This window comes from Pterocles gutturalis, unplaced genomic scaffold, assembly GCF_000699245.1.
Source record: "Pterocles gutturalis isolate BGI_N339 unplaced genomic scaffold, ASM69924v1 scaffold5265, whole genome shotgun sequence".
Taxonomy (NCBI): domain Eukaryota; kingdom Metazoa; phylum Chordata; class Aves; order Pterocliformes; family Pteroclidae; genus Pterocles; species Pterocles gutturalis.
In genome coordinates, this window is record NW_010140520.1 from 1 (window position 1) to 27,211 (window position 27,211).

Here is a 27,211-nt window from a genome sequence, read left to right on the forward strand (position 1 = left end):
CACTGGCTGACAGTGAGGGGGGGGAAAAAAAGGGGGTTTCTGTGCGTGCAGTCGTAAAAATGTGGAAAATAAAGATTAGCTGGGATGTTCCAAAGCTGTGGTTAAGCGTAATATCTCCTCAGGACACAGTTTCATCAGGCAACAATAAAGATGTTCTCCTCCTCCTCACATCCTCCTCCAAAAAAATGTGTGTGTTCGATCAAAATACCCCTTCTGGTGTCTTTTGATAAGCGTTTGATGTTTTCGATGACACTGCCATCGCACCTTGCAGCCTTTCTGTGAGATTTTTTGCGATTTCACTTGAAATAATCTGTCTGAGGGTTGTCCCCGCGAGCAGCAGGATTTCTAGTGAAATAAAATCAAATCTCTCTGGAAAATACACCACCTCATCCATCGTGCTGGAGAAATCTGAGTGTAGGTGACCCGTTCTCCACAAATATGTGGGGATATGGAAGATTTATATCTTTAAATCATTTATTTTTTGGTCAGGAGGGTGGAGCAGGGAGGGGTAGGTCAGCAAGTTCAAGCTAAAACATATTGTTTTTACAGTAGCTGCAGGTTCCTGTTGGGTGATATGTGGCTTTTGGGGGGGTAAAAAACGCCAGCGGCCCTTCTGTGATGCTGCTGCACAGAGGGGTGAGCGGGACAGCAAGTTCTCCTCAGCCCGATCCTCAGAAATGCGTGACAGGGAACAGGCAGGACCCCCAGGAGCAGCAGCCCAGACCCCTGGCTGCACGGGGTGGGGGGGGATTTTGCAGATTGGAGACACGAGCATGCTGGGGATCAAGGCTCCCTTTTCCCCAGGGAACAGGAGGTTTTTAGAGTGACTAGACTCAAACATTGCGTGACTTTTCTGACAGGTCATGCCCGTAGGCCAGTGAGAAGCAAAAAACAACCCATAGCATCAGATCCAATGGCACGGGACAGGAGTGTGTTACACAGTGACACAGGTGAGGAAGTTTATTAGAGCTGGATACCGAGGTGAAATAATCGCTACAGGCAAACGCAGTGCTGAGGAGAGATGGTGCAAAACGTATGATGGACAAATGGTGCTCCCCGTAAGGCCACGTACCCATCAGGAACGATGGAATCGGTGAAGAACTTATTTCTGCAGATTGTCTTCTCCAAGTGCACCTGTGGTTACCGGCCCATCTGGTTTTGGTATTTTAAACAATCCCCCTGCCACCATGGCATAACGAGATGTGTAACAGCTGCTGTACCGGCCCTTCCCCACCACTGGTACCAGTAAAGAACCGTGTGGGCTGTCGTTTTCAGAAATGAGCAATGGGGGGAGAAAGTAATGTCTCTTTAACATCTTAATAACTTAGAAATGTAGGCAGCCAAAATCAGCGGTCATTTCTGAAAATCACGCCTTCATGAGTACTGGGTTTTCAGGGGGTTGTTGGTCCCCCGGTTGTACCATGCACGCTCAAAACGGAGCCGGCCCAGCCCCTGGGGCAGACACGGCTGTAAGGTCTCACCCTGAAGGGTGCCAGGAGCAGAGCTGTTACTGCTTTCCACTGGAGTTCCCTTCGTGGGGTTGCTTCTAAGGTTGTACCGACAGTGCGGTTAAATAACTGGTACGGCGGCCTAAGAAAAGCTAAGGAGCACTTGTGCCGTAAAACACTAACTTGCTAAGCTTTTGCATGCACGATAAAAGTGACACTAACTTGCTAAGCTTTTGCATGCACGCCAGCTTCTATCCCTTAGCACATAAAGAATTATCTGGCTAACAACAGTCTGCATTAGAGCTTTTGCCATCACCTATTTCCATGTAAGAGCTGCTACAGAACTGACTTGAGTGCTTTGCAGACATCCCTAATGCTCTCCAAGAAAAAACCAGAACTCTCTGAACACACTCAGAGCTGTACTTTTAAGGCATAGAGGCTGACTTTCCAGTCTCAGTATTCGGCTTTCTCAACTTCTTAACTTCGGAATGAAGGGCTAAAATTATGTGGTTCTGACTTCTAGCAAGTACAGCATCTGCTAGAAGTTCAATTTTGTGAGCATTTGAGATGTAAATAATTTACAGCAATAAGAGAAGCACTGCGGCAAGCCTTGGCGAGGTGGGGGGAAATCCAGATTTCAGTCAAGCAGCGCTCCTTGGCAGCAGAGGCAATTGAGACACCTATTCTCTGGCACGTTTTGTACGGCCACTGGACACCTACCATCAGCGGCCAAGTTAAACTGCCAGGTGAAAGAGAGCGTTATCTTCCCAAACAGACAGCAGACACACATGCTGCTGCAGCAATCCACCAGGGAGTAGGCAGGAAGGGGAAATTAAAGCTGACACAGAATTAGAGTAAAGTGAGTCTGCAAGTGCTCCTGAAAGCCTGTGGAAAGCAAGCGGAAATCAGGCAGAAGCTATTTCTAGGCAGAATTTGGGGGTGAGAGAAGCAGAAATAGGCTTTTGCTAAGAACTAAATTCAAACCCTCCCAAGAATCCAAATTTAGTGTTTTAACACTTCTCATATCTGCTTGCTTTGTGCCAGCTCACACGCACTAAGCTGCAGCCTGATTGCAGAAATTAAAAAAATAATAATAATCAGAAAATGTTTCTTGCAATTAGCGTAGATAGACCTAAGGAGCTCTGCCTGACTTCCCACACAGGGAGCACTCTGGAATCTGAATGAAGTTAAAGAGGGACTCGGCACCTTTGGAAAAATCAGCCCACTTATCTTTGCAGATGACACTGCCTTATCTTGTTAACGTTGGCACTTGTCTTGTGTGCAGCTGACAGCATAAACTAGCGGGTGTTAAACTCAGTCATTGTGATGAGGCAGTGAGAGGGAAAATAACTTGAGGAAAGGAGGGAGCAGGAATTCTGCTATCTTAGCCAGTCAGGAACTGCTTGATATATTCCGATACGTGCTGCTGAGGACTTCCCAGTGGCTGCCTCCTCCAACTTTGCCAAACCCTGCAAGCAAATAAGGAGAAGGTGAACACAGGAGCTGGGTACCACAGAAAACTCTGCAACAGAGGTTAAAAAAAAGGGAGAAGAAAGGGGAAAAAAAGGCCCAGCCAGCCACATTGCATTAAGAGGCAAGCAAAGCAGCCGCGTACGCAGCGAGGCAGGTGCCCCTTTCCCTCTTTCTCTCTACCAGGAGGCAGAGGGAGGAAAGGAGGCTCCTTTTTATAATCTCAGAGCAGTGGCAGGGTTTCTGGTTGCCACTGCGGTGACTCCTGGCCCACCCAGTCCATCAGACAAAACAAAACCATATCCAACCTACGTCCTTGTCATCTGTGTACAACTCTTTAGTTCTCCCAGTGGTTTTCACTGCAGAGGATCTTTACGTAAAACAGTAACTGCACCTGCCACTGACATGCTGCCTCCTTGCTGGAGGTGACGTTAGGGCTGCAAACAGCACTCAGTCTCCTGCAGCGGGTTAGCCCAGGACATGAGGAAGAACTCTTTAATTACCTTCAGAGAGGCCTCTCTGCCTCTAAGGGACATTTCTCTCCTCACTGGAGCCAGCCCTCGGCTGTCTCCCCCACGTGAAGCTAACACAGCCTGTTTATCACATCATGGCCCAAGATTCTGGCTCTAACCAAGACCCCTGGGACCAGCTCTGGTGTGTTTCTAGCTAATTCCGCAGCAAGGGTCACTGCTTCCCAGTAAAAAGCCACAGTAAAATCCCTGTCTGGGTCAGTCAGTAACTGTGAGGGCTACATGCTCTTCATTCAGTAAACTCCATGAGGTCTCTCCTCCAGCTGTTTATGCTGACACTGCAACGGGGCACTCACCTAGAAGAGTTTCTCGTAGCACTTGTCACAGTGGACAATGTCCCGGTGGATGAATATTTTATCCAGAAGATCTCCCATTGCTTTGTGGCAAATTCCACACTGCCAAAGGGAAAACAACGTGGTTGGACAGTAACCAAAGCCCCAGGCAGTACTGACAGCAAGGAGGGGGCAGAGAAACTAACAGTCTCTGTATCATTTTATAGAGGTGTGAGGACACCAAAGCAGTGAGCTTGGAGGCTAAACTTTTCTACAACAGACAGAGCTGACTTGCGAGCTTTGCGAGGTTTGACAGATTCAGCAAGACCTGCACTGGGGCACAAAGGCCACCAAGCAGCAAGTCTACCACAAGGACAGGGACAGGAGAAAGGAGGGGGCTGCTATTCTATGAGATGACAATAAAGAATTCTCCTTGTTCTAATGCACATTTATTTGAGGAGCTGAAAACTTTTGGGGACACAACCAACACCTGTGACTGCACGACTTTTTTTGTCCCAAAGTGGATGCAAGCATTTGCCACACACTATATACATTACTCTGAAAGTTTGAGGACAGAATTTGCAGCAAGATTCCTCCCCCCACCACTCCGTTTCACAGCAGCACATAGCAGGTAACCAGTAGTTAAGGTTTGGTTGGGTTTTTTTTACCCTGAAGCAGTATTCGTGGCAGCAGATGTTAAGATGCTCTATTATGATCTTAGGGCAGTCTCGGATCTCACGGCTGCAGTAACTGCAGACAGGTTCACTGGACCTGTGAAGGAACAGCAGAGTGAATTCCTCTCTAACACAAGCTGGTTCCAGTCCCAGCACTGGCACCAGAGGTTTCTTACCTAACCCCAGCCCTGCTCTGTGCCAGCTACCCGCCACTACACGTGTTTCACTGTGTCAAGTGACAGTACAGAGGGACACACATTATCCCAGGGATGCAGAGACCACAACAGCAGGACAGTACACATCCTTAACTCACTGCCACTGCATTTTCCAAAGATCATTTACATTTCATGCTGTTATTTCACCAAACGCATACCAATATTCTAAAAAAGCAAAACCTGAGAGTCATTTCTGTTTAAGAGTTTGCTGAAACCCCCGAGGCAGCTCCGAACTGTCCTACCTGTGCAGGGGAGTGCTGGAGAGGTAGCTGTGGTGGCCATAGGTTGCTCTCTCCAAATCGGTCAAATCCACAAGGCTGCTGCTGGAGACAGAAGGAAATATCAGCACTTGACAGTGAAATACGGGAAGAGCATCTCGGAGGGAATAATTATTCATTAACCCAAAGGAGTAGGCACCTCCAGGGACAACAGAGACAGCAGAAAGCTGATGGCCCCAACACTTAACTTCAGAGCACCGAAAAATGTATCTGGCTGCTGCTGTCCCCACAGTTAGAGGCAGGATGCAGGCAGCATGGCTGGAAATAGGGGCACACACCCTGAAATGGGGCTCCTTCGAGCCTGAGGCTGAGCGGCGTGGCACAGGCACACAGCAGCCCTGCCCCTTGTCACCCTCTGAGCCAGGACAAGCAGGGGCTGTCAGGAAGCCGGTGCTGTTAGTCCCATGCGAGGGTTTGCCAAATGCAGCTCAGGAGGAGGCCGAGAAGACCTAACCACCTTGCCGAAGCAAAGAGAAAGGGTCAGTCTGGGGTAGCTTTACGTAGTTACCTTTGAGCAGAATACAAAAGACTGAACATTTAAGCTTGAAAATGGCATCTTTCAACTTTTTCTAACTCATAAATACCTTTTCTGAGTGAGAACCCTCAACCTCCACATTTTTCTCACCAATTCCAATCATTTGTTTTTGTGTGGAAATGCACAGCGAAGCCTGGCAGTGCCAAACACACAGCCTAAAAAACTGTAGTGTGGCGTTTTCACCCTGTCACCCACCTTAGAGACCAGCTCGCTTAGGCGGGGGAGCTTACCCCTCCATGGGGAGTTGTGGGACAGAGGGTCCTCCTGTCACCACAAGGGGACTAGACAGCACAGCGGGCTGCAGAGTCATCTGTCTGCATCCCCAAAGCAGCACTGCTGCCTTAGCAAAACTCTGCCCACCCGATGTAACCATCCCTCCAGGGCTAATGAGCTCAGGCAGAACGGCGTGCTGACGCAGCGCTAACTGTTCCAGCCCCGAGCTTGCTTGGTGTGTGGTAGCTGGCAAAGCCCCACGCTGCTGCTCTGCACACATAGGTAGGCACACGACTGGCTGTGGACACTGCTCATACCTGCCGTAGCGCGGGGAGGCCGATAACTCGCTGCTGTTGACGTACTCCTTCACAAAGAGGACCCCTTTTCTGGGAAGGGATGGAAACAGAAGGAGAAGCATTTGCATTAGAAAAGAGTGGAACTAATGAGAGACAGCGCGGGGGACCACATGGGTACACTTGGACCCGGAACGCGTGCATGAAAAGACACAGAGTGAGATGCTGTTGGTCTTGAATAAATACTGAATATCCAGCATTGTTGCTAAATAACACCTAATATTCCCCCCTAATTAACCCACCAAAACAAATCAAGTTAATTAAAAACAATGGGATGGATAATATAGCTCTCTCATCCAGTTATCCCATTTTGCAAGGATAAGTCTTTTTCAAATCGTGTCAGGATTACGCACACAATGAGTATTTAGAGAGCTTGTGGTTCTGCCTGTTAACGTGCAAACCCTACTGGCACAGCAGTGCTTGCAGCGACTGTTTTGTCACTGGAATATCTCCAGCATATTCATCCATTAGAAATTGCTACTGGTTTGTTTTGGAGATGTTTTTTTTACAGAGCTGACATTTCTTGCACATTTCTCCCTCTTTAAAATTCTAATTTCAAAATGCCATGCCCCCATCTGTCTGTCTACTGCTCTGCCGCAGAGCGAGGGGAGACACTGTGCCCACCGGCTCTCTTCCCAGAGCCATGAAATGAACTAATCAGGCTCCTTCTCCATGGTGCATTTTCGTTGCTGCCTATAAGCTATGATTAATCCTCTCTTCTTCTATGACCAAACTAAGCCATGTCACAGCTAAGGAAAGAAAAGAAAAGCTTTTTTTTTTTTTTTTAATCTTAGCACAGACACTTCCCATGTTGAGTGTTTCAGATGAGAGTCTCCTGCGTAGCCAGGTGCTGTGATAAGCAGGCTGTAGCAAGGCCAGGAGGAGCCACATATTGCCCGTCAAAGCCTACGCTGACCTCTCACTGCTTTGAAACCCCTGTCTACATTGTGTAAAACTGTGCAGCACTTTTCACCTCTGGCGTGGAGCCTGCAGAGACCACAAATCCCAGAACACAACTCCAAGTTGACAGCCGCACTGCAATAGGACACTGTCTTCTGTAATATGTGACAGGTCAGGGTCCTGTGCCAGCCCCACTGAAATCTGGTAACACTTGCTATGGACTGCTCGCTTGCTCATGATTGACAACAAAGTAAAGAGTCTTCCAAGAGCCCCACACCTCTCATGAGTGTGAACGGCACAAGGAGCTTCATCGTGTCCCTCCAGATAGAACATGTTATGGACGATTCATGATTTTGCTATGCTGAGGAGAAAAAGGCACAACTCCTACAGTGAGCTGCATCCTGGTCTCTAAAAAAGGGCACCTGGAGAAGAGTATCCAGCCCATCTCTCCCTTTTTGGTGGCTCTGGCCACCGTGACAGTGTCTGTGCTCTTAGCCAGAAGTGCCTGAGAAATGTCCCGCAGCCCAGATGCCAAGCAGCACAGCCTGGCTTGACTTCACCGAACAAGACGGCTGCACGCACAACCTGTACTGCTGCGGGAGGATCACGACCACACATTGCTCTTTACCCGGCAGTGCTGGAATCAGGCTGGTACCCGGAGGCTGCTGGGCTGCTGTGCGGTAAGGTGGCCATCGGACTGCAGATCCTCTCACTCGAACTTGAGAGAAGCCTGGCAAGAGAGAGAAAAGTCTGTGGGCACTGGAGACGTGAGCCAGGACATGATCCAAGCTGGCAGCCAAGAAAAGACCTACCACTAATGTTTGGAGGTTGCAATATTAAGGCCCTTAACCACACAGATGAATTCACCTTTATCACAGACCAAAAAGGCTCCTTTCTCTTTTCATGTCTGCCACATAACAGTACGATTTTCCCAGAGAAGTGATTTGGAAAAGTCTCATTTTTAGGGCCACAGGAGAAAAGAACAAGATCTTCAAGTAAGTACAGAGCTTAAGTGAATCACGTAGCCTGAATGGGAGCAGCCACGGAGAGGAACGGCATACAACACATTGCAGGAGAGGAGGAGATGGGGACATACTGGCCAAAGTCCAACATGACTACCCCCAGCATAACTATCCCCAATTTAATAATTTCAAAAGCTGCAGAAGGGGAAGGCAGCAAAGCTACAGCTACTAAAATGTCCTTGGCAAACAGCTCTGCCTGTCCACTCAGCAGGGAGACCTGCTAAGGCTGCCTCGCAGGGGTGAAGCTGACCTTGCCTGGAGCCAGTCCTAGGCTGTCCAGGGATCTTGTCCCCCCTGTTCACATCCACAACACGCTCCCCTTTACAGATCGAACACCCAGACCTCCGCGGGTGCCTCCATCCAGTGTCAGACCACACGTGGATGGACTGACACTGCCACGAAGGACTGCAGGAAGCCCAGGGTAATGGTATTCCATATCGGATACCTCTCACCTTTTCCAACAGCCTTGTTCTGTGACCAGTTCAGTCATTTAATCATTGACGTTCTGGAGATAAAGATCATCCCTCTTGACATCTCTCTTTGCTTTTAAACCCTCTCTTCTGTAGCCTCTGCAAAGGCCGACTTCTGGTCAAGGGAGGGTAGCCAGGAACCAGCTCTTCATTCTCGTGTCACTCTGTTCTGGCACCCCACATGGTGAAAAATCTCCAGAGACCAGAGCTGGATGTATCACAGACTCTGTGCTGGGTAGCTTTTGCTAGGAATGGTTTAGGAGTATGTGCCTCTAGATCACACATCCACTACCTAGAAATCATTCACATCTCTTTCAGCTCTTGGCTTTGCTTCCTGGCTTCTCTTCCACAAGAGTTTCACGGAGGTTTCCCTCACAACCATCAAGACTACCCATTTACCTGGTGCTGTTATAGTTTAAGCTGTCCATGTAGAACGGCACCCTGTGGCTTCTCTGGGAAATGGACATGGTGGGATCTCTGGGAAGGGAGTCGTGGCTATGAAAGGAAGTGATACAATCTCAACACTGAACTTGAGCACGTGAGGGGATTCTCACAAGTGGCGAGAATCTTGGCTAAACATCTCCCTGCTTAGCATCAAAATCACCCACACACCACAGCCACCCACGCAAGCAGCACCTCACTGCACATGCTTAGACCCAGGGAATTACTAAGAAGTGGGTCAGGACACTCCAGATACTGAATAAATGCAGCAGTGGGGTATTCTTTGGGTTAACAGGTCCGGATTCCCTTTGACTTCTTACCGTCCGGCCGTGGGGTTAAATTCACAGTGCCCCCTGGCACTAGTGCTGTCATATCTGCTGTTCTTAGGGCTGCTTCTCCCATCATAAACTCTCCCCTCGTAATCTGGAGTAAGTCTGGCAAGGAAGCACAAAGCCCTGATTACACTGTGCCAGGAGTCACTGGAGTCCCCGCGTTGGCTAACGAGTATTTCGTCTCGGCAGTCACTATCATGATGCATTCTCCCTTAGCTCTGCCCGCTTCACCTGTGCTGGCTCTGCAGCTGCAGCATGGATACAAATCTCTGAGGCTAGGAAAGGAGGCTCAAAAGCTAACGCTTGAAAGTAAAGCCGAAGCAGTTCATAAATGGATAGATCTTCAAGATTGTTTCCTTTCCCAGCACTCGCCAAACCCACCACTGCACCATCTGCATGCGTGACCTGCTGACCAGCTGGCCCATCTGGGTCTCAGACTTGCACCTTTTTCCTTTTCCAAGGAGGAACTCATTACCAGAATGGCTTTAACCTGCGGGCAGAGCTCCGGCTCTTTCAATAGAGAAAATGAGCTTATAGCTTCTGGTCATTCTTTCCTTGCAAGTGCCCTGGGGCACAGATTATGTTTATATTGTGTATCAGCAGTTTTATCCTGATTAAATCTTCAGGCAACTGTATAACTTAATGTTAAACAATGCTGAAAAACACTGCAAATCAATGCTGCATTGAAGAGAGAACGAGGGACAGGCTAAGCTCATCATAAGATGAGAAAAACCCTGCTCTAGGCAAGACATGCATTTGGTCTACAATATAAACCCAAGGGCAGGAATGAAGCGCGAGTTTCTTGCACTGCAGCATCACACAGTGCCGGAGGGGTGATAACAGGCTATGAAGTACGCTAAAGGTCCCATTTTTCTGTCCTAGTCTGCAAACACCTCCAAAAGAACATGCCAGCTTTGTGACTCCAACTTTCTGAAAAATGCTGAGATGAAGGTTACATTCAGACCACATGAATGTAGAGATATTTATAAATAGTAGTTATAAGTGTACAACTTGTCTCTTATGTCATTGAGGGTCATGAGAAATAAAAACCAGACTGCTCCTGAATCATCATGGGGTCTCTACACATCTGTCAGGCTTCCAGGCACCGTGTAGGTGGCCTGAGTACAACCTCCCAAGGACTCTACAGTATTAGAGAGCAATTATCAGCTCAGATCTCCTGAATCCCTTCTTTAGCCCTTCAGGTCCAAAAATGATCCTGTTCTATGTGTTGTGTGACCTGGCAATACTGTTGCTCCCTCTGAGAACAAAATCCTATTCTCACTTCTTAATGCAGTGATCGTACAACCCGGACCAGAGTTTCTGTCAAATATTTCTGTGGTAGCAGCTTTCCCTGTCCGCATCCCATCCCCAAACCCTTACCTTCTGGTGCCGAATACTTGGCTGTCTACGTAGGATGGTATCCGGTGACTGGGTGCTGGCACACTGGTGCTAAAAGGCTGGCGGTCCGTGTACAGTGGCATGGGATGCTGGGTCTCGTACGCACTCTCTTTTGAGCTGAAGTTAGACCTGCTAAGGAATGAGAGCCAATTTGACCATAAAGCCAATGCCTGTATTTACTACGAGCAGCTCACACAAGTGTTCAGGATTTGCTGAGGCTGGACTGTGCCACCTTCTACTGGCAATAAGGAAAACCTGAGACACTATGCTGTTAATTAAAGGCAGGGGAAATGGCAGAGGTCTGTACTGCTTCCCCTCACCTACACAAGCTGAATTCCCAGCACAATGAAATGCTGCAAGATTCAGCAGTCGTTTAAGTTAATTTGATAAGGGAAATGAAATAGGAACAACCATTTGTGTCTGGAATCCTAAACCAAATATTCCTTTGGTCAGTCTCATTTGATTAGCACACGCTGGGTGAATTTCCACAGGCCCAGGACTTCAGCCAGGTTTGTATTGCAAAAGAGGAATGGCAAAGGACAAGGACTGAGAGCCACTGCTGGGGAGAACAAAGGGACAGTCCCACTGTACCTGGCTGCCCCTGGGCTGGGCTCATTGTGTTTCCAGTCTCCTGGGCTCTCGTGGTGACTGTCCGTGGTGGGGCAGGTTTGTTCTTCGTAAGCTGAAGTGATCCTGGTCAGGGAGGAGAAAGCCTGTTAGCAGCTTTAGCACTTGTGTCCAAACCTGCCCACTGCGGTGAGTAAATGCAGTAATATCACGTTTATGTTGGTTTCAGAATTCACTAGCCAAGAAACGAGCATTTGTACTGCCCTTGAACAGGGCAGCAGGGAGAATGCAAGATGTGCGAGGAGACAGCAGTAAAGCCATGCATGGTCCCCTGGCTCCGTACCTGTCCCGCTGTGGGTCAGATTCATTTGCACACTGGGGCTCTGGAGCAGCGATGCTGCTTTCTCTGGGTAGAGAGCTGGGCCTGGCAAGACAGAAGACCATTATAATCTGCACAAGGGCCTAGAACTACTGCAGGATGTGGATGCAACCCCTGGTGAATCTCCTGCCTCGAGAAAAGTACAACATCCCTGCCAGGTAATCCAAAGACAAGTGAAAAAACAAACAGAGGGAAAATACAGATACCTTCAAAAATGGTCCTGTGCCAGTGTGACCGGAGTGCAGCATGAGACCTGACACTGACTAAGGTCAGAAATGAGACTCAGCGTTACCACAGAGGTGTTACCCCAAGCCAGATGAGGTTGCTTATTGGCATGTCTCTAGAGACAGTCTCTGCTTCCAAATGTAAGGTCTAGGCAGCAACTCCTGGCAGTGCAGCTGGACAGTGTTTGATGCCTCCAGCTCATGAGGATGTTTTCTCCCAGGCCCTCATGGAAAAGCACAGTAAAAGGTTCACCCGGTAGAAGCAGCACTACAATCAGGCACAAAAGTGGAGCCTGGGATATTTTATCAGCATATGTATGTGGGGGAAGACACACAAGGATTTAACCCTCATTCTGCGGGAAATGGCAGCGGGGTAATTATCTGGTTCCTTACCGAGTCATGCTGGGTTCATGTGCAGTGTGTTCCCTTGACCTGGGAGGCTCTGGGTGGATGTCATGGTCAGGAGGTTCTTGTCCCTTCTCAGTATGGTGGTTTGAGTCCAAAAACCTAAAATAAAGATATGTGCTTAAGGACAAAAACCATGCTGGAGCAGGTAGATACCCATTCCCTAGACAGGAGCCATCAGGGAGCAGGACACACTGTTTGGCCAGAGCTCTTCCAAACTGCCCTGGTACTGGATCTGATGGGAATCGAGCACACAAATCCCACCTGAGCTGGCAGGATCACAGCTAAAGGGCTTTCATCCGAGATTGTCGCAGAAGGAAAACATTAGGCACAGGAGAAAGCACTCATCAGAATTCCTCAGACTGACAGCTGCTTCCAACACCTCAGGACATGCTCACACGTGATTTTGGAGCATTCATAAATGCTTGGGTAGTACTTGCTGAGATCTCTGGGCAGCAGAAGCTGCCTGCCATTGTAGCACCAAGGGAACCATGTGCAGAAACTGTCTCTCGGACTTCACCCACTGTGTGGCTCTCTCTCATCCAAGTGGCTTTTCCGACAGCGCAGGAGGGATCGCCTGCTGTAATGTGCCATTATAAAGTCCTTGCTCCTGGGTGCAAAGCAGAGGAGCTGTTCTCTGGTCTCAGGTACATTGGGAACAGAAAAAGACATGAAGAATTATGAACTTAATAGATACTGTGGATAAGTCCTACTGAGCACTCACCCTTCTTGGATCAGCTCTGGTTTATAGTCATCTGAGGCCTGCGTGCTCTCATGCGCCCTTTCTCTAGCGGTGTTCCCCTCTTTGAAATCCTGGGAAGACCTGGCAAACAAAAAGAAACCCCACACATGGCTGCCAGGCACCAACACCTGACAGATCAGTTCAGGACACGCTGAGAAGAAAGTCACAAGGCTTTGGTGGAGGATATTGCGAGGGCTAAGCTGTAACCAGCACGTGAAACACTGACTTCACGGCACTAAGCACCGCTTAACTGCTTGGAATTCAGTGGACGGAGCAAGCAGCAACATTTTCACATGCTGAAATTAGCTCTTTAAAATACCAGTCCAAACTATGTTCTCTAGACAAACACGCTGCTTTCTAGCATGGAAGTCAACCTGCAGGGTATCGGATTATTTACTGTGGCTATATCACACATCAAGATGTGCATTCCAGGGCAGGCACCACATCTGATACAGTGTGTGATGATACCTGAGGCAGAATTTGAAGTGTTCCTCCCTGTCCAACACTCTGAAGGGGTTTTTTTTGGAGCCAGACTCACTCATTCAGGTTATCCAATGATACCACTCAACACGGCTTCGTCTCCCCTTGCCTTTCTAGCTCAAACTCCCTTTCCTCAGGCTGCACGTTGTGCCACATGCAGCAAGGCTGTGGCTGATGGGAAGAAACTGGGAAATGGTCAAAGCATTTGCTATGTGGTCAGTCCTCAGTGAACAGGGGAGGAAATTTACTACTTCAGTGGATGCTGGAGAGAGGAGCAGTTCAGAGCTGCTTGGACAAATGGCCCTTATGATGCTGTTGTTCTGGTGCTCGATATCTCCTGAGCAATCAGGATTACCAAGGCTTTCAACAATAAGAAAGAATAGATCAGCAAACGTAGGGTTAGCACCCCAGGTCCTTACGTTGCTTCATCCCAGTAAGGCTTGCTGTATGCTGGGACCTCGGGACTCGTGTATCTGCTCTCTTGGGTGCTGCTTCTCTCCTTGTAGCCCACCACGGATCTGATAATTAAAGAAAGACTCATTACATCTTTATAACTGGCACATGAATCATTGCAGTAGTGAATACTCTCTACTCACCAGGCAAGGCTTACACCAGTCTCTACCATTCACTGTTCCACACCAGGGTTTTTCTCTAGGGACCATATTTAGACAACAGTGGCATTTCAGTGTATTTCAGCTGCTGTTCAGCTCCCCTGCTGCCACTGCAGCATTGCTGCAGCATTTCACTGGATTATCAGTGGGTGAGAAGGCAGCGACTGAACCCTACCAAGCACTCAAGCACCAAGGCGGGAAAAAAAGCTGGGGTGCTTGGCTCATATCAGCAATGGAGGAGGGACACAACGCAAAACTCTTGGTTTATTTTGCAAGCTGTGCTTTAAACCTCAGCACAGTTGCCTTCATCCTGAGGACAAAAAGCTGTGACAAGAAGCCTCTTTCTGTGCCTGCCCATTCAGATTTCCCTCAATCCTCAGCATTACTCATATGTCAAATAAATCTACCCCACTCTTACCTTTTAAAGGTATATTCTGTGTCCTCTAGGTGCACAGGGGCTCTGTCAGTAGGAGGAGAGGGGACACCAGACTGCAAGCTACACCTGTCAAAAAAAGGAAAGAATCTACAGCTTGCCAAGGCTTCAAGTGGGACTTGAAATAACAGCACTGCACTTATTATATGAGAGCAGAAAACAGAAACTAATTTTCTGAGAGAACTGATTTTTCTTCAGAAAAAACATTTTCACTATCTCTAATCAAGAAGAATAGAGGCTGTCAGTGGAACTAATGCAGTTTCTTGGCCTCAATTCACACACATCTTGGCTGGATATGTCACTTTCTGGCCTGTCACAGGATCATGCACCCGGGACAAAGCACAACATGAATAACTTTGGGGAAGATGTTCCTACATTACTACCAGCAGCTCTAGGTCTTGTGTTTTACATCATCCTACTGGGAGCCTTGTGATCCTCCTCACCTCAGCTGGGAGGTCTGAAAACATGGTTTGCTCACCTCAAGCCCTTTGGTAAGCCAATACATGGAGACAAGTCCCCAAATAACAGACTAAAGTAAGCGAAGAAAACAGCTTCAGGGAGATTAGTGTGCTTGATGTCAACAGCAGCAATTCTTTCCTGACTCCACACCTCTGACGTTGTCAGGGGAACAAGCGCACTCTAAAAAGCATGTGGAGTGGAGGCACTTTTGAGATTAATGCTAAAAGCAACGATAAAGCTGTTGTATCAGCTCCCAGGATGCTTCTGTAGAAAAAAGTTGATGTGTAACAGCAAACAGAAAGAATGCCGTTCCCACTGGTTAGCCACCTGGGATTTCCTGGCTCCCCCTGTTTTGTTGCCCAGTTTGGATTCTATTTCCAACTCCACTCTGGACAAGTTACTTATTCCCCCTCCCACACCCGCCCTCCACAAGCAGCCCTGTGGGTACCAGCACCAGGCCCTGACCTCGCAGGTCCAGACTGTGCACCGTCCAGGTAGGGAGAGGGCTCATACTGACGGTGCAGCTTCTCTGTGGCATCTGCAGGTCTGTCCCTGCAACCAGAGTTGGACCTGATGAGACAGGGAGATTCACGGGTCACAGAGGGAAGCTGAGCAAGGTGGAGAACGGAGCAAGAAGCAAAAAAATCAAACATAAGATTTTCCTGTCTCAAACATAACGTCTTGTCCTCCCTCCTGCTTTGCTCGGTAAATTTCCTGCAGCAGACCTGAAGGGCAGAGACAGAAATTCAACCAGCTCATGCTGGTGCAGGGGAAGAAGCTGAAAGATCTCAGTCCATTTCAATCTGGTGGATCAGGTCGACCCCGCTTTGCAAGTGGATGCAAGTGCTGCTCCCAGAACGTATTTTTTAGGGCAGTATTAGGTCAGGAAAAGACCCCTCTCACTCTAAAATCAAGAAGAAAAAGTGGATTTTAAACTTACTTTGGTGGGTAAAATCCATTGTCAGCTTCTGTGTGTTCAGAATAACTGAAAAGGATAGAAAGCATCTTTGGTTTGGGTGATGTTCTACAATTATTTTCTTATGCACTGAATTAAAGAGAGAGTAGGAAATCTCTAAAATCCTGAGATGTTCCTAAGGATATTTCTACAGGTAAAATGGCAAGAAACTTTGGAGAAATTCAGTGCATCTGAAGTAAAAAGGAGCATTCAGTAACTCTGAACGTCATCGACGCATGACAGATGCCCGTGGTATGGAGTCACTAGAAATTCAAGCCAGGACTCTTCCAAAACCAGTGGGATGTCCTACAGCCCACAGCTGCTACACAGGCACCTCCATCTGCACGCCCAGGAGGGAAGGAACAGCCCTGACATCCTCTGGCTTGTCTCAGGGGAGCTGACAAAATGGGGAACTTCAGGTGTCTGATCCAAAAATCCTGTTTCTGGTTTTTTGTTTCCAGGCTGTGGGCAGCGAACAGCCCATGAGTGAACAGCTCTCACTGAACATTTCCTCTTCTGCACACCACCCTTCCTCCCTTACTTCCACTTTCTCGGGCACGACAGAAGCACAGCCACTGCTCTTTGCAGTTTGCAACCTTTCTTGATTGGAAAATCTCAGATTTTTTTCCAGTGGGGGTGCAGACTCCCTAGAAAAGCTGTGAAACAGACAGCATAGAGACTGCCACGTGCAGCTGCAGAACAGGCAGGAACTGAGCTGTTTCAGTTGCCTTCAGCGGATCGCTGAGAGGTACCCTCAGACTCTCAGATGTTTCTAGATCAAATGAAACCTCTGGAGAGGGAGGTGTGCCTCCAGCAAGGTCCACTGGCAGCGGTGACGTCCTTAGCATTGGCTCCACACAGGAGAGTCAGGAAACAACTTTTCCTCATCACAGAACTTTTTCATTCGCCAGACAGTTTACAGGATGTGCAATTTCCTTTTGTGTTTGAGTTTTGGGGTTTGGTTTGGTTTTTGGTTTTTTTAGGGGGGTCTCTTGTTGTAAAAGTGAATAGGCAGGTGGAGGTTGGAGGCTTAGAGGGACTGTGTGAGTGTGAACCCCTCTATACTGCAAAAAACCAACCAACCAAATTACATTGCAGAATTGGTTTACATTTGGCAATAAACCTGGAGAATGCAGAAATGACCCGCAAAAGTGACTTTTTTTGTATGATGGAAATAAAAAAAAACCTGGAACAATTTTACTGAAGAGGGTAGCGTTTTCTGTTTTTTCCCCCTTCTTAAATAAAATTGTAGAGAAACTGCTGCAGTTCTGTGAAGCACAGATTGAACAGTTTTTCCTTCAGTAAATATCCATTCCGGGTTTCCATACAGCTCAAGAGCAGCAGTTTATGATGTGCACAATACTCAAGTCAAGAAAGGAATTTCACACTAACTCTACCTTCCATTTGTGGAAACCACAGACGCTCTGGGGGCCAGTGCATCCCCATCCCATGGGAATGGCTCAGACTTTTCCTTAAGAGGTTTGTCACTAGAAAGAGGAAAATGATGGTGAGATATGACCTGACAGCATTTATAGTGTATCATCCTAGAACAGTCTACTGACATTTAGCTAGGAGCAGCACAAAATAAGGCTAACTCCATCTATCAGGACAGGACTGGCCAACCTTCTGAGTACACTGGCCCTGGCTGCAGCTCACGGGTTACTCAGAGAGATGTGTTGCTCCCTGCAGCGAGGTGAGCATAAGTGCCCTACAACAGTGTTTCTCTCTCTGCTCATGGGCCAGAAACTCCTTCCTACAGGCCCACCAGCTGGACCCTACACCCATCTTTCACTCCCCCAGACCCTTCAAGCTGTGCATCTGTCTCCTTCCCTCCCTGCCAATTACTCCAGTTTTAGGTGGCTTAAGTAATGAGGCATCCTCTAACTTCTCTGGGAGACGGCCTCACAATTAGGAGCAGCTATGTGACCCAGCTGACCCCAAGCACAAGGGGTGCATTGTCATCGGGCTGTCCCTGCAACGACATACAAGGATGGATTTATGGGCCTCAGCTGAATGACCATGACAATAGGCCAGCCTCTACCTCTTCTCAAGCACTCAAGACTTTGCTTCAGCCTGAGAGATCAGGTTGGGATTGTTTCTAGCTTTATCTTCACTGATGGAAGTGGAGAGCGTGCTGCAATTAACCGTATATGCTACAGAAACTCATTTGGGGAACCCAAGCCTTCTGCAGCTGCTTAAGCACAGCAGAGCGAAATGGGAGGGCACGTGTACAACTCTGCTTACTCCAGTCTGGACACAGACAAAAGTCCAGGGTGGTACCACTGAGAACAAAAAGAGCCCTGCTAATATGGGATGTATTTTAAAAATCCGGCATTCTCCTGTGCAGTCCAGAGGATAAAGACTACCTACTGGACATAAGCGTACAAGGAGGGAGTGATCTCTCTCTCAGGGGGCCAGAAGCTTCCCTGCACTCAACTGCAAGTTCCCCTCTCACCTCTGCAGCTACACAGTGTCAGAGCTCTGCCCCTTAATGTGTCCAGCACCTGTACCCATGCTTTTAGGTTCCCAATCAGCTCCTTCTTTCTTAGGTTTTCCTCCAAACAGCAGAAGTGTTTACACTTTCAGCCACCCCTTCAGACTTTCTACAGGGTGCAGGGGACCAGAACCAATGTTAGCAGGAGCCACCAGCAACTGGGGTTCAACACATCCCTTGTGGCTGGAAGAAGCTCCCCAGGGAACAGCAGTGGGAGGGCAACTGCAGTGGCAAACAAAACAAAACAAAACAAAACCACATGAAGTAAACTCTCGGGACTGAGCCAGAGAGGAGAATCCTCGAGGGAGGTGAAGGAAGAGCAGAGAAAACCGAAGAGCTGCAGCCCAGCCAGCAGATGATGCTCTTGGAGAGCAGCCCAGGACCATGACTGGAGAGATGCCAGCTGTCTGAGAGCACTAGCAGGTATATACTGGTTTTGAGCAAAAAGCAGGGTTGCGCCTTATGTTCAGCAGCACAGATCAGCTTTTCTCAACTTCTCACCCGTCGCCAGGCTGTGACACAGTTTCAGGTGAGGGTTTCCCATGAGGAGCCTGTCTGTTTTCACCATTTCTGCAAGAAAAACAGCAAGCATTGTTAGGGAGATGAGGGGACACAACATGAGGCACAGGAACCATACAGCAAGTGTGCTACATACAGCGCAGGGACCGGATTAAAACGAAAGCCTGAGCAGTTCAGGAGATAGAAAGGTCTGCAGTTTTTGGGCTCATATTCTCACCAGAAAGAGCCGAGTAATGCTCAAGCCGTGGGAGGCCCGCAGCTTCCATCTGGGTGTATTTCCTCCCAGAATGCTGTTGTAAAGTGCAGCTTTCTTAGATTCCCTGTGCTATAGTATTTATTGTTCCATGACTGCACTGTGTCCAGAACAACCACGCGTATCTGGGAAAATACCACCCAGCAGAGCCCAATTCTCCAGCGCAGCGTGCCCCTTGCTATCCCTCGTGGAACTTGAGGATGCTGCAGGGCCAACAGACATACCTGATTTCAGTAGATGTGGAGATTCTCTCTGAAGTTTCACTTGAGGATGTGGTTGTTTGGATCTTACTGTCTGTTTCAGTGCTGCAAGAGAAAGCAAAGAAAGCTGTTATTCCTGAACAAACCATCTCCCCACTGCAGCTGGCCAAAATCTTCCTGCATTGGTGTTCCTTTCTGTGAATAAAAAGTGTAAAACAAACATCATTGTTTTCAATACATTCACTTACAACGTCATCTTAGCAGGAGCAATTTTTAAATTAAAAACACTGATATCTGCCAATGTTACACAAAGAATAAAAATACCAGAACAAGGTCAGTAACCAAAGCGCTGTTTGCAGTGCTGTGGAAATCCATTTCAACAGTTTTTTATACTATAGTCATGAATTCAATCAAAGTTGAAAGCGGCTGAAAATCATTCCACTGCACATATTTGGCGAGAAAGGACTGAGCATGTTTGTCTTTTTTCCTTTCAGGTTTTGAGCACTTCTACCAGGATGTTGTCAGATCCTTGCAGGACATACCACAGATTTCAGACATAAAACCTTTTTAAAACAGCTGCCTGCATCTAAGAAAAGTCTCCCGTGTACAAGGCTGACAAATTTGCTTCATTTCACCTCCCAGAGGGGTGCCCACAGAAGTCTCTGACCTACAGCTACATGTGAGCTGCTACAGCTACAGAAAATGTCCAAGACATTATAAAACTTACCTGGAGGGAGACACTGCTGTTGGCTTTGGCTCATTCCAGGAAGACCCAGCGGTGGTTTTTCTTGGCCCATTAGTACTGACAAAAAAAGCCCCACAAGTAACAAGCATTAAAGACAAAAGATTTTTAGGTGCCCTCTCCTGTGGGGGGACGCATCCTGCTGGCCGGCCCACAACTCTTGTGACTGCTTCCTCGGCAGCGAGGCCAAACCCCGTTGTGCAAGGACACTCACACGCAGCTGCCCCGGCCACTGTTGCACTGATGTCACTGGTATCTTTCTGCTGAAATACTCAGTCACTAGAAACTGGCTTTTCCTAGGTAGTACAGCTGGAGCTGTTTCTATCCCCAGCATTGGAGTTTGCACTAAAAAACAAGTTCCCCAAATGTATAGATTAAAGCTCAGTGCATTCACAAAATTGATTTCACTATGTGCACATGCGTAATATGTGAGCAAAGGAGGGTAACTGCTTCCCAGCCCTTCTCAGACCTGCACCACAATGGCACAAAATTGCTACCAAAATTCATGAGGCAGCTCCTCCATCCTGAAAATAAAGCATTTCAGCCTGAAAAGCCTCGTTTATTGGACTCCCTGCTGGGCCCACTGAGGACCAGAGTGGCAGAGAAGCTAATAATGCCACTGCCTGGCATCAAGCCACCCCTCAGAGCAGGAATAGAGTGCTGAATCCCAAATTAAAAGAATCTGCTTGAAAACAGAGAAGGATTCTCCCTCCTAGGGCAAACATTTCCATTTCAGCCAAGCGTTTCTGCAGACTGGTCCCACTCAGCCCCACACCGTGTGCCAGCGGTTCCTGAGCAGTGTGGACTAGGGGAGGGTGTCACTGCTGTCCCTTTACACCACAGCCAGCCTGTCCCCCGGTCTCACCACGGCAAGAGTGCTGCAGCCTGTCTGCCACAGCTCCGTCCGGCTCTGCCTACACTGGGGCTTCACAGCAGCCTGTGAAAGGGGCTGGGGGCTTGAACCCAGGCTAACATCTCCCATCAAGGCAAAGATCAATTTAAAGATAATGAACCTCTCAAACCTCTCTGGTCACACCTATCTGTTGCTATCATGGTTGAATAATTAAATCTAAAGTCTAACAAAGGCAGAGAGCTGGCTCAGGGGACTGGAAATAATGAGATATTGAGTACTTCATGTCTAGGTGATGGGGCCAGTTCACGCAGCCAAGTTTGCTAGTAAAAGAAAATCGTCACTATCTGATGGCTGCTGGATGGTAGGTGAGCTCATCTAAACCTGCTCTGACTTCTCCTGCGAGCTGTCTTTCCAGAAGTGCCGCCAGGCTCCTTCCTGTGGCATACGAGCACTTTGTGAAGCCAGGACTGATTGAGCTGCGGAGTGTGATCAGGAGAGGGACTCAGGGGCAGGTTTACACCACACCACTCACAATAGAGCGAGCCTGTAGTTAAACGCAGTTTGTCACCCTCGGGACTGTCAGCTGGGTACTTTGTGACACACTGGCCCTGTCCCCTTGCCTGCCCATTTTTTTCACCAAGTTAGCTGACCTCATTTTTCATTTTGGATCTTTCCCTTTTTGCAAGAAAGGGTCAAGCAGGATTTTCTGAGAAGTCTCTTTTGAAATGCCTTCATCTCTAGTTGTGTGCAGAGAGCTGCTACCTTGCGGATAAACACAGTTATCTGCAAAGATGGCAAACCAGCGTGCCCTAAAATCAGAGGCAGCTAACATGCTACTCCAGGATGAGGTAAATACCTGTTGTCATCTGGTGGAAACCTGCATGAACCAGACGCCGTTGGACTCCTCCTCTGCTGTCCTTCCTCTTCTTCTATCTCAATTCTTTCACAAGGCAAAAAGAGAGACAAAGATCACACCGTTTCCTATTCCCCACTGCTAGCTCATTCAGGCAGTTTATTCTTGTTTTCCTTAAGCTATGTTTTCCCTCTGTTTCCCCTAGAGGCAGATTTTTCCTGCTCCTCATGCTCCCTGTGCTCTGCTGCTCGTGAGCATCTCAACCAGCTGAATGAAGCGAGATCTTCAGCCACTGTCACAGTCGCTTCACAAAAAAGCATCAGCTGAATGCTTAAATTCCAGAGAGTGTCCTAGGCATCATTTCCCTATCGTACCAACTGCTTTAGAAGTGAAATGCCTGAAGAGCATTCACCCTGCTGGTTGGAACCAGCCTTCCCTGGAGGACGAAAGGCAGTGGACGAGTCTTTCCTTGGTTCAGGTTGCCCATAGCCCACAGCATCATCAGGACTGTATTCTCGGTGTTTACAGCACTCTGGGCTCTCAAAAGCCACCGTGATTCAACCCAGAGAATCCCTTTAAGGGAAGAGTCCCTCCTCGGCTTTGGAACACTTGGGATCTCAGCGTGAACAGCACCCTGGGACAGTACACAGACACACAAGCCCAGCAGTACTTCCAGAGGGTCAGTGACCTACCTCTTGGCGAACAAGGGTGGAAATTCTTGTGTAGGGCTGCTGTAAAGGAAACATAAAGGCAAGAGTTAGAAGTTTGGAGGTAATGACACACCTTGGGCAGGGGCAGCTCCCACAGAGTCTCTGACCCGTAATCCGTATGGTGCGAGGCATTAAGGGGTCATGTAACACCATTTGGGCAGAGCTGACAGCCGCCAGGTGCGTTAAACCGGAGCAAATTACAGAGCAGGGGAAATAAAAACAGGAAGAGCAGCTGGTTATAACATGTGAAGTAAAAAGGTTCCCCAAAGGGTCTTTTTAATTCTATACCTTTCTGATGGCTGTTTTCCTTCCTGCCTACAGACCTGCCTCCCTCCACACCACACGATACCCAAGCGCCAGAGGAACCAGCAGCCAGTGCAAACAGCCTTAAGGTCCTTACAAACCCTGCCCAAGCACTGCTCTCATTCTGGGCACAGCTGAGTGCTGCTGGCACATCCCCTCCCTGCTTCCTCCTGCACTAGCAACCTCCTGGTGCCTCATTGTGTCACCATGAGTTATGTCAAGAGGAAAAGGATTTATAGTGAAAGCGAGCTGCAAAAAAGTCACTATCATGGCTCCTGGAAGATCAGAGACCTTGGAAATCTGCTCTTTTTTCTTTTTCCCCTCCCAGGAAAGAGATGGACAACAGAGCCTTGAACACCGGTAGCTCCCACACATCCTTCACATTCCTGTTACACACCCACACATTCCCGTTAGGTTCTTTTTCCCCACAAAACTATTTGGAAGCTGCAGCTATGATCAGGATCTTGTAAATTCAGGTATTGTTCTAACACAATGTAAAGGCAAACTGTGTTGCAAAAAGCTGATCCGTATTGGATGCAGTTTATATTTGTTCTGATTTTCCCCTTGTATGCAACCAAACCGGAGAGAGCAGTATGAAGAAGAGTCTGAAAATTGAAGTCTTGACTACAGGCCTCAGGGAATTAGGGACTATCATGGGTTTCCTCTTCCTGAAATTCCATCCCCTTCAGTAAGGAAGATTTCCCAAGACTCTTGGAGGGTTTCCCCAATTCTGCAAAAACCTGCGGATACCCTTGGCACTTTTAGAGCGAGAGCAGCTCTATCTTCTCCACTCACTGGAAAGGTGCCCATCACCTTGGGTCAGGCCACCATCCCTGTGAGACCACCTTCAACAGCCTCTTCCCTCTCTCCTGCCCCACACTCGCACGCTGAAGACTCACCCGCTGCTTTTCTTGGCTGCTGAGAGGACGTAAGCACGTTCCCTGCTGGCAGTGCGTCTCAGGACACTGTTGGCTGCCTCTGTCCTGGAAGGGAGGGACGGGGTGACATTCTGCTCATGCTGTTCGTGGCTGCTGGGTGTAGCCTTGAAGAGGCAATAGGTGACCAACCCCGTGGAGGCTGGTGCTAGCCCTGACAGAGCTTCCACGCTCTGGGTAGCACGAATCCAGCCAGAGCTAAGAGGTCTAACAACATCTTATTTTTTTTTCAGGCAAATTGCCAGGTTTTCATTTGTAAAAGTCTTGTGTCTGAGGAAAAGTATCTTCAGAAACTAGACTGAAAGCAGCAACAACGCTGGCTGCATCAGATGCAGATCTGCCACACAGACAAAACACGTTCTACTCCTGGGATGAGAACCAGAGACCCGTCTGGATCTGGACCGTGAGTCCCCAGGTAGTCCAGACTCAGCGACGCACAGGTAGGCTGCAGGAGGTGGACTCTCCCTTTGCTGCCAGGCTATTTGTACGTCTCCATCTTTTCATACAGATACTACGCAGCCAATGGATTCCACAACCCCTTTCCAGCTGCCAAATTAATTGGGGTATGCTGTCAGATTGAATTATGTCAGGCTTTTAATTATATTTTGTTGGGAACGCAGTCGCCTGTGGGCATAGATGCGCTCTGTGTAGAAATATCTGCTTATTATTATTTTATTGCAATCAGCCCTAATGGCTCAGCTGACCCTCCCGGTAATGAACAGTTAAAGTGAAGTCAGTCCACTTGTCACTGCCCCTGCAAGAGAAAGGTGGTTACCTGCAGGGCATACCTCTTTTTATGTTCATCTGGAGTAAAAGGCACATCATCCTCATCCAAGTCCACTGATTTTTGCTTGACATTATAGGGAGCTCTTCAATACAAAGGGAAAGGGAGAGCCATGGTAAGGGAACTGCCTCTGTACACTGCTGCAGAGGCAGCACAAGCAAAAGCCAAAGTAAACCCAAGGGCAGGGCACGTGGAAATGGGTGCAGACCCTAGAAGTGTTGCACACAAGCATGCAAGACATTTGTATTTTTCATGCACATTGGGGTATGTGTGCGCCCATAGCATTTTATCTTCTTAGTATAGGGGTTAAGCCTAGGGGCTGGTTCATGATAAATGCTCGGCTGCATTTCAGATCAGAGCCACAGTCTTTGACATGAAAAGCTGTGCAGGAAATGTCAGCAGCGCGGTTCTGCCACAAGGCCCCTCCTTTCTCCTGGTTTCAGAGGGGCCAACAATGCTGCAGATCAAGTCCCCAGGCTGCATCTTCCACTTTCTGCCTTAATGACCACCAAGGGATAAAATTCCCTCCATACAGAGGCCATTACCAGTTCAAGGAATGTCTTATGCCCCACACAGGCCTGGAGGTAGCACTGGGAGCTCCTTCACTTTCCAGTGAAAGCTCTGCAGTGCTCAGCCAGGCATCCATGTGCAGGTGGCTTTGTCACTGAGGTGCTGCTGAGCCTGTGCACAGACAGAAAGCGCTGCTCCCCTCCGCACACTCACAGTTTCTTGTAATCCTCCGTGGTCATCCTGTAGCCAGAGGACGAACGGCTTGGGCTGTATCCCTTCGTGGCAGTGCTGCAGGCGGCACAAATCATATCAGTTATCGTGACCCTCCTCAGCTCTCACCCATTGCCACCCCCTGCCCCAGGTGAGCTCATGCTCCACACGATGGGGAAACAGGGTGATCCCAAAGATCCACTCTCCAGTTCAGGGAACGCTATTTAATTGAAGGGCAGCATTTGCCTTCTTTTCACAGCCTTGGACTAGGATTCCAGGTCTGCTCTGCTTCCCCAGGCCCACTGCGAGTTGTCAGAGCTGGTATGGGCACACCCCTCCACCCCAGCATCATCCTTCTCCCCAGATGAATCAAAACAGGGGGAAAAATGGGGTTTCAAAAGGTTTCACTTGAGGTGCGACAAAGCATCTGCTTAGATCAGAGCCATGCTTAGATCTTACTAGAATTAAATGTCAGTGCCTTTTACAAGAGAGGTTTAAAAAAGAAACACAAAACCAAACCCATATTAAAAACATCAAAACAAAGTGTTGCAGCTTTGCAAGGACTCCTTGTGATTTGTCTCTCACTTGAAACTATTTTCCAAATTAAACCCAAACCCATGAGTACTTTCATAGCCAACTGCCACCCCATACTCTGGCGAGGAAAATACAGAGTTTGATGCCTTGTCTTTTTCCCATGTCTGCTGAGCAGAGCTGTTAAAAGAACAACCACGTCTTCCAGCATTTAGTAGGGATTTAGTGGAGCTCAGTGGAAGCCCACAAGCACTGGCCAAAGTAAAAGGATGACTAGAAATACATACAACATTTAAAAGTTAATTTTCATGAAGATGATGACACACACATACCTTTTTTGTGCCCCATTAGAAGATGAATCTGGCACGGAAGAGGTCTTATCGATGGTTCTGGTGAACACCCCTCTAGGGAGAAAAAGAGACATGCTAAATGTTTTGCAGGACAGAGAGTTTGGAATTAAAATCTGTTAACATCACCATCAAACTACCTGTTAAACAAAACACTCAGGACTCTCTCTTCACCAAGGTACTCCCTGAGTGTTGTAATGTTCCTAACTAATAGCAGAACCCAAGAGATAGTAGTATTCGTCACGCTTGTTGCTCCTGATCTGGTTCCCCTTCCCCTACAGCCCAAATACATGCCACTCTCTACCAACCTGATGAGGTAACCGGACTGAGGCTTGGAGGCAGAAGACCTGTGCAAAGAACAGACATTAGTGAATTAAGAAATACACGGAAAAACAACAGCAGCAGCACCAGTATTAAAGGGAAATGTCCACGTGGCTCTGTCAAGCCAAAAATCTAGATAAATGGGCCTTGAGTGATACCTCAGCTGTTGCACCAAAATTAACCTTGGAAGATTCTTTAAAAATTAATAATCATCAGAACAAGCTCTATAAAAGATTTTTATAAGAAAAGTGAGGTTTAGAGTTAGCCAATTAAAATTATCCATGCTAACAGTGTTTTCTGGGCCCCCAAAATTACCTGTCGCTCTGGGGAGCAATAGGTGTTGAAGCTGGGGATCCCCCCCCGGGCCGTCCAGACCTGAGTAAAGACAAAACACAACGACATCGTTCACTTCTGGCCTTGCTAAGCTGCCCTGCTGGACATTGCAGTGCTATTTTCAGAGAGCTGCTAAGAGAAGACCAGTTTGGGTTTGGTTTTGTTTCTAACGAAGGAGAAGCGGGTGCAGACGGTGGTGTTCCCTGACACAGGGGTGGCTGTGCGACACCCTGCGAGCTGCAGGGGGAGATGCAGACCTGGCTGGTTTAGGACTTCAGCTCCCTCCTCCTATCCAGGTCTGCCCCTTCGTTTGTCACTCCAGAGATGGTGAAACACAATCTGGTTTCAAAATACTTTGGAGATCTCCTGAGACTTCAAATCTGCCTGTGCTGCTGGATTCCCAGCTCTCAGGAAAGGCCACTTCTCAGAGCTTCTCCCCAGCCTGCATTTATCAAAAATAAACAGGCACACCGCTTCCCTTTGGCAGCGTCCTTTCCTGGCACCATG

General features: G+C 48.2%; 1 protein-coding gene across 1 annotated transcript; it reads right to left on the minus strand.

Moving 5' to 3' along the window:
* Nucleotides 1-2,529: 2,529 nt before the first annotated feature.
* LOC104460761 (zinc finger protein 185-like) lies at nt 2,530-25,201 on the minus strand. The gene is made up of 26 exons (XM_010083704.1): nt 25,176-25,201; nt 24,457-24,537; nt 23,633-23,716; nt 22,413-22,451; nt 21,724-21,807; nt 20,000-20,074; nt 19,297-19,377; nt 18,802-18,870; nt 17,204-17,293; nt 15,792-15,836; nt 15,269-15,421; nt 14,378-14,455; nt 13,768-13,866; nt 12,851-12,949; nt 12,115-12,228; nt 11,462-11,542; nt 11,143-11,244; nt 10,534-10,680; nt 9,142-9,255; nt 8,780-8,875; nt 7,517-7,618; nt 5,953-6,021; nt 4,852-4,932; nt 4,389-4,491; nt 3,745-3,843; nt 2,530-2,917 (listed from the first exon to the last, which is right to left on the minus strand). The coding sequence occupies exons 1-25, from the start codon at nt 25,199-25,201 to the stop codon at nt 3,745-3,747; spliced, it is 2,211 nt and encodes a 736-aa protein (XP_010082006.1). The 3' UTR covers nt 2,530-2,917.
* Nucleotides 25,202-27,211: the final 2,010 nt, after the last annotated feature.

Excerpts from the sequence above, each read along its gene's own strand:
- LOC104460761 (XM_010083704.1), bottom strand. The coding sequence starts at position 25,201 with ATGACCACGGAGGATTACAAGAAACT. Across the intron at positions 20,075-21,723 it reads TTTCCACCAGATGACAACAG|TACTAATGGGCCAAGAAAAA; the intron begins GTATTTACCTCA and ends TTTTTTTGTCAG. Across the intron at positions 19,378-19,999 it reads ACAGCAGTGTCTCCCTCCAG|CACTGAAACAGACAGTAAGA; the intron begins GTAAGTTTTATA and ends TTTCTCTTGCAG.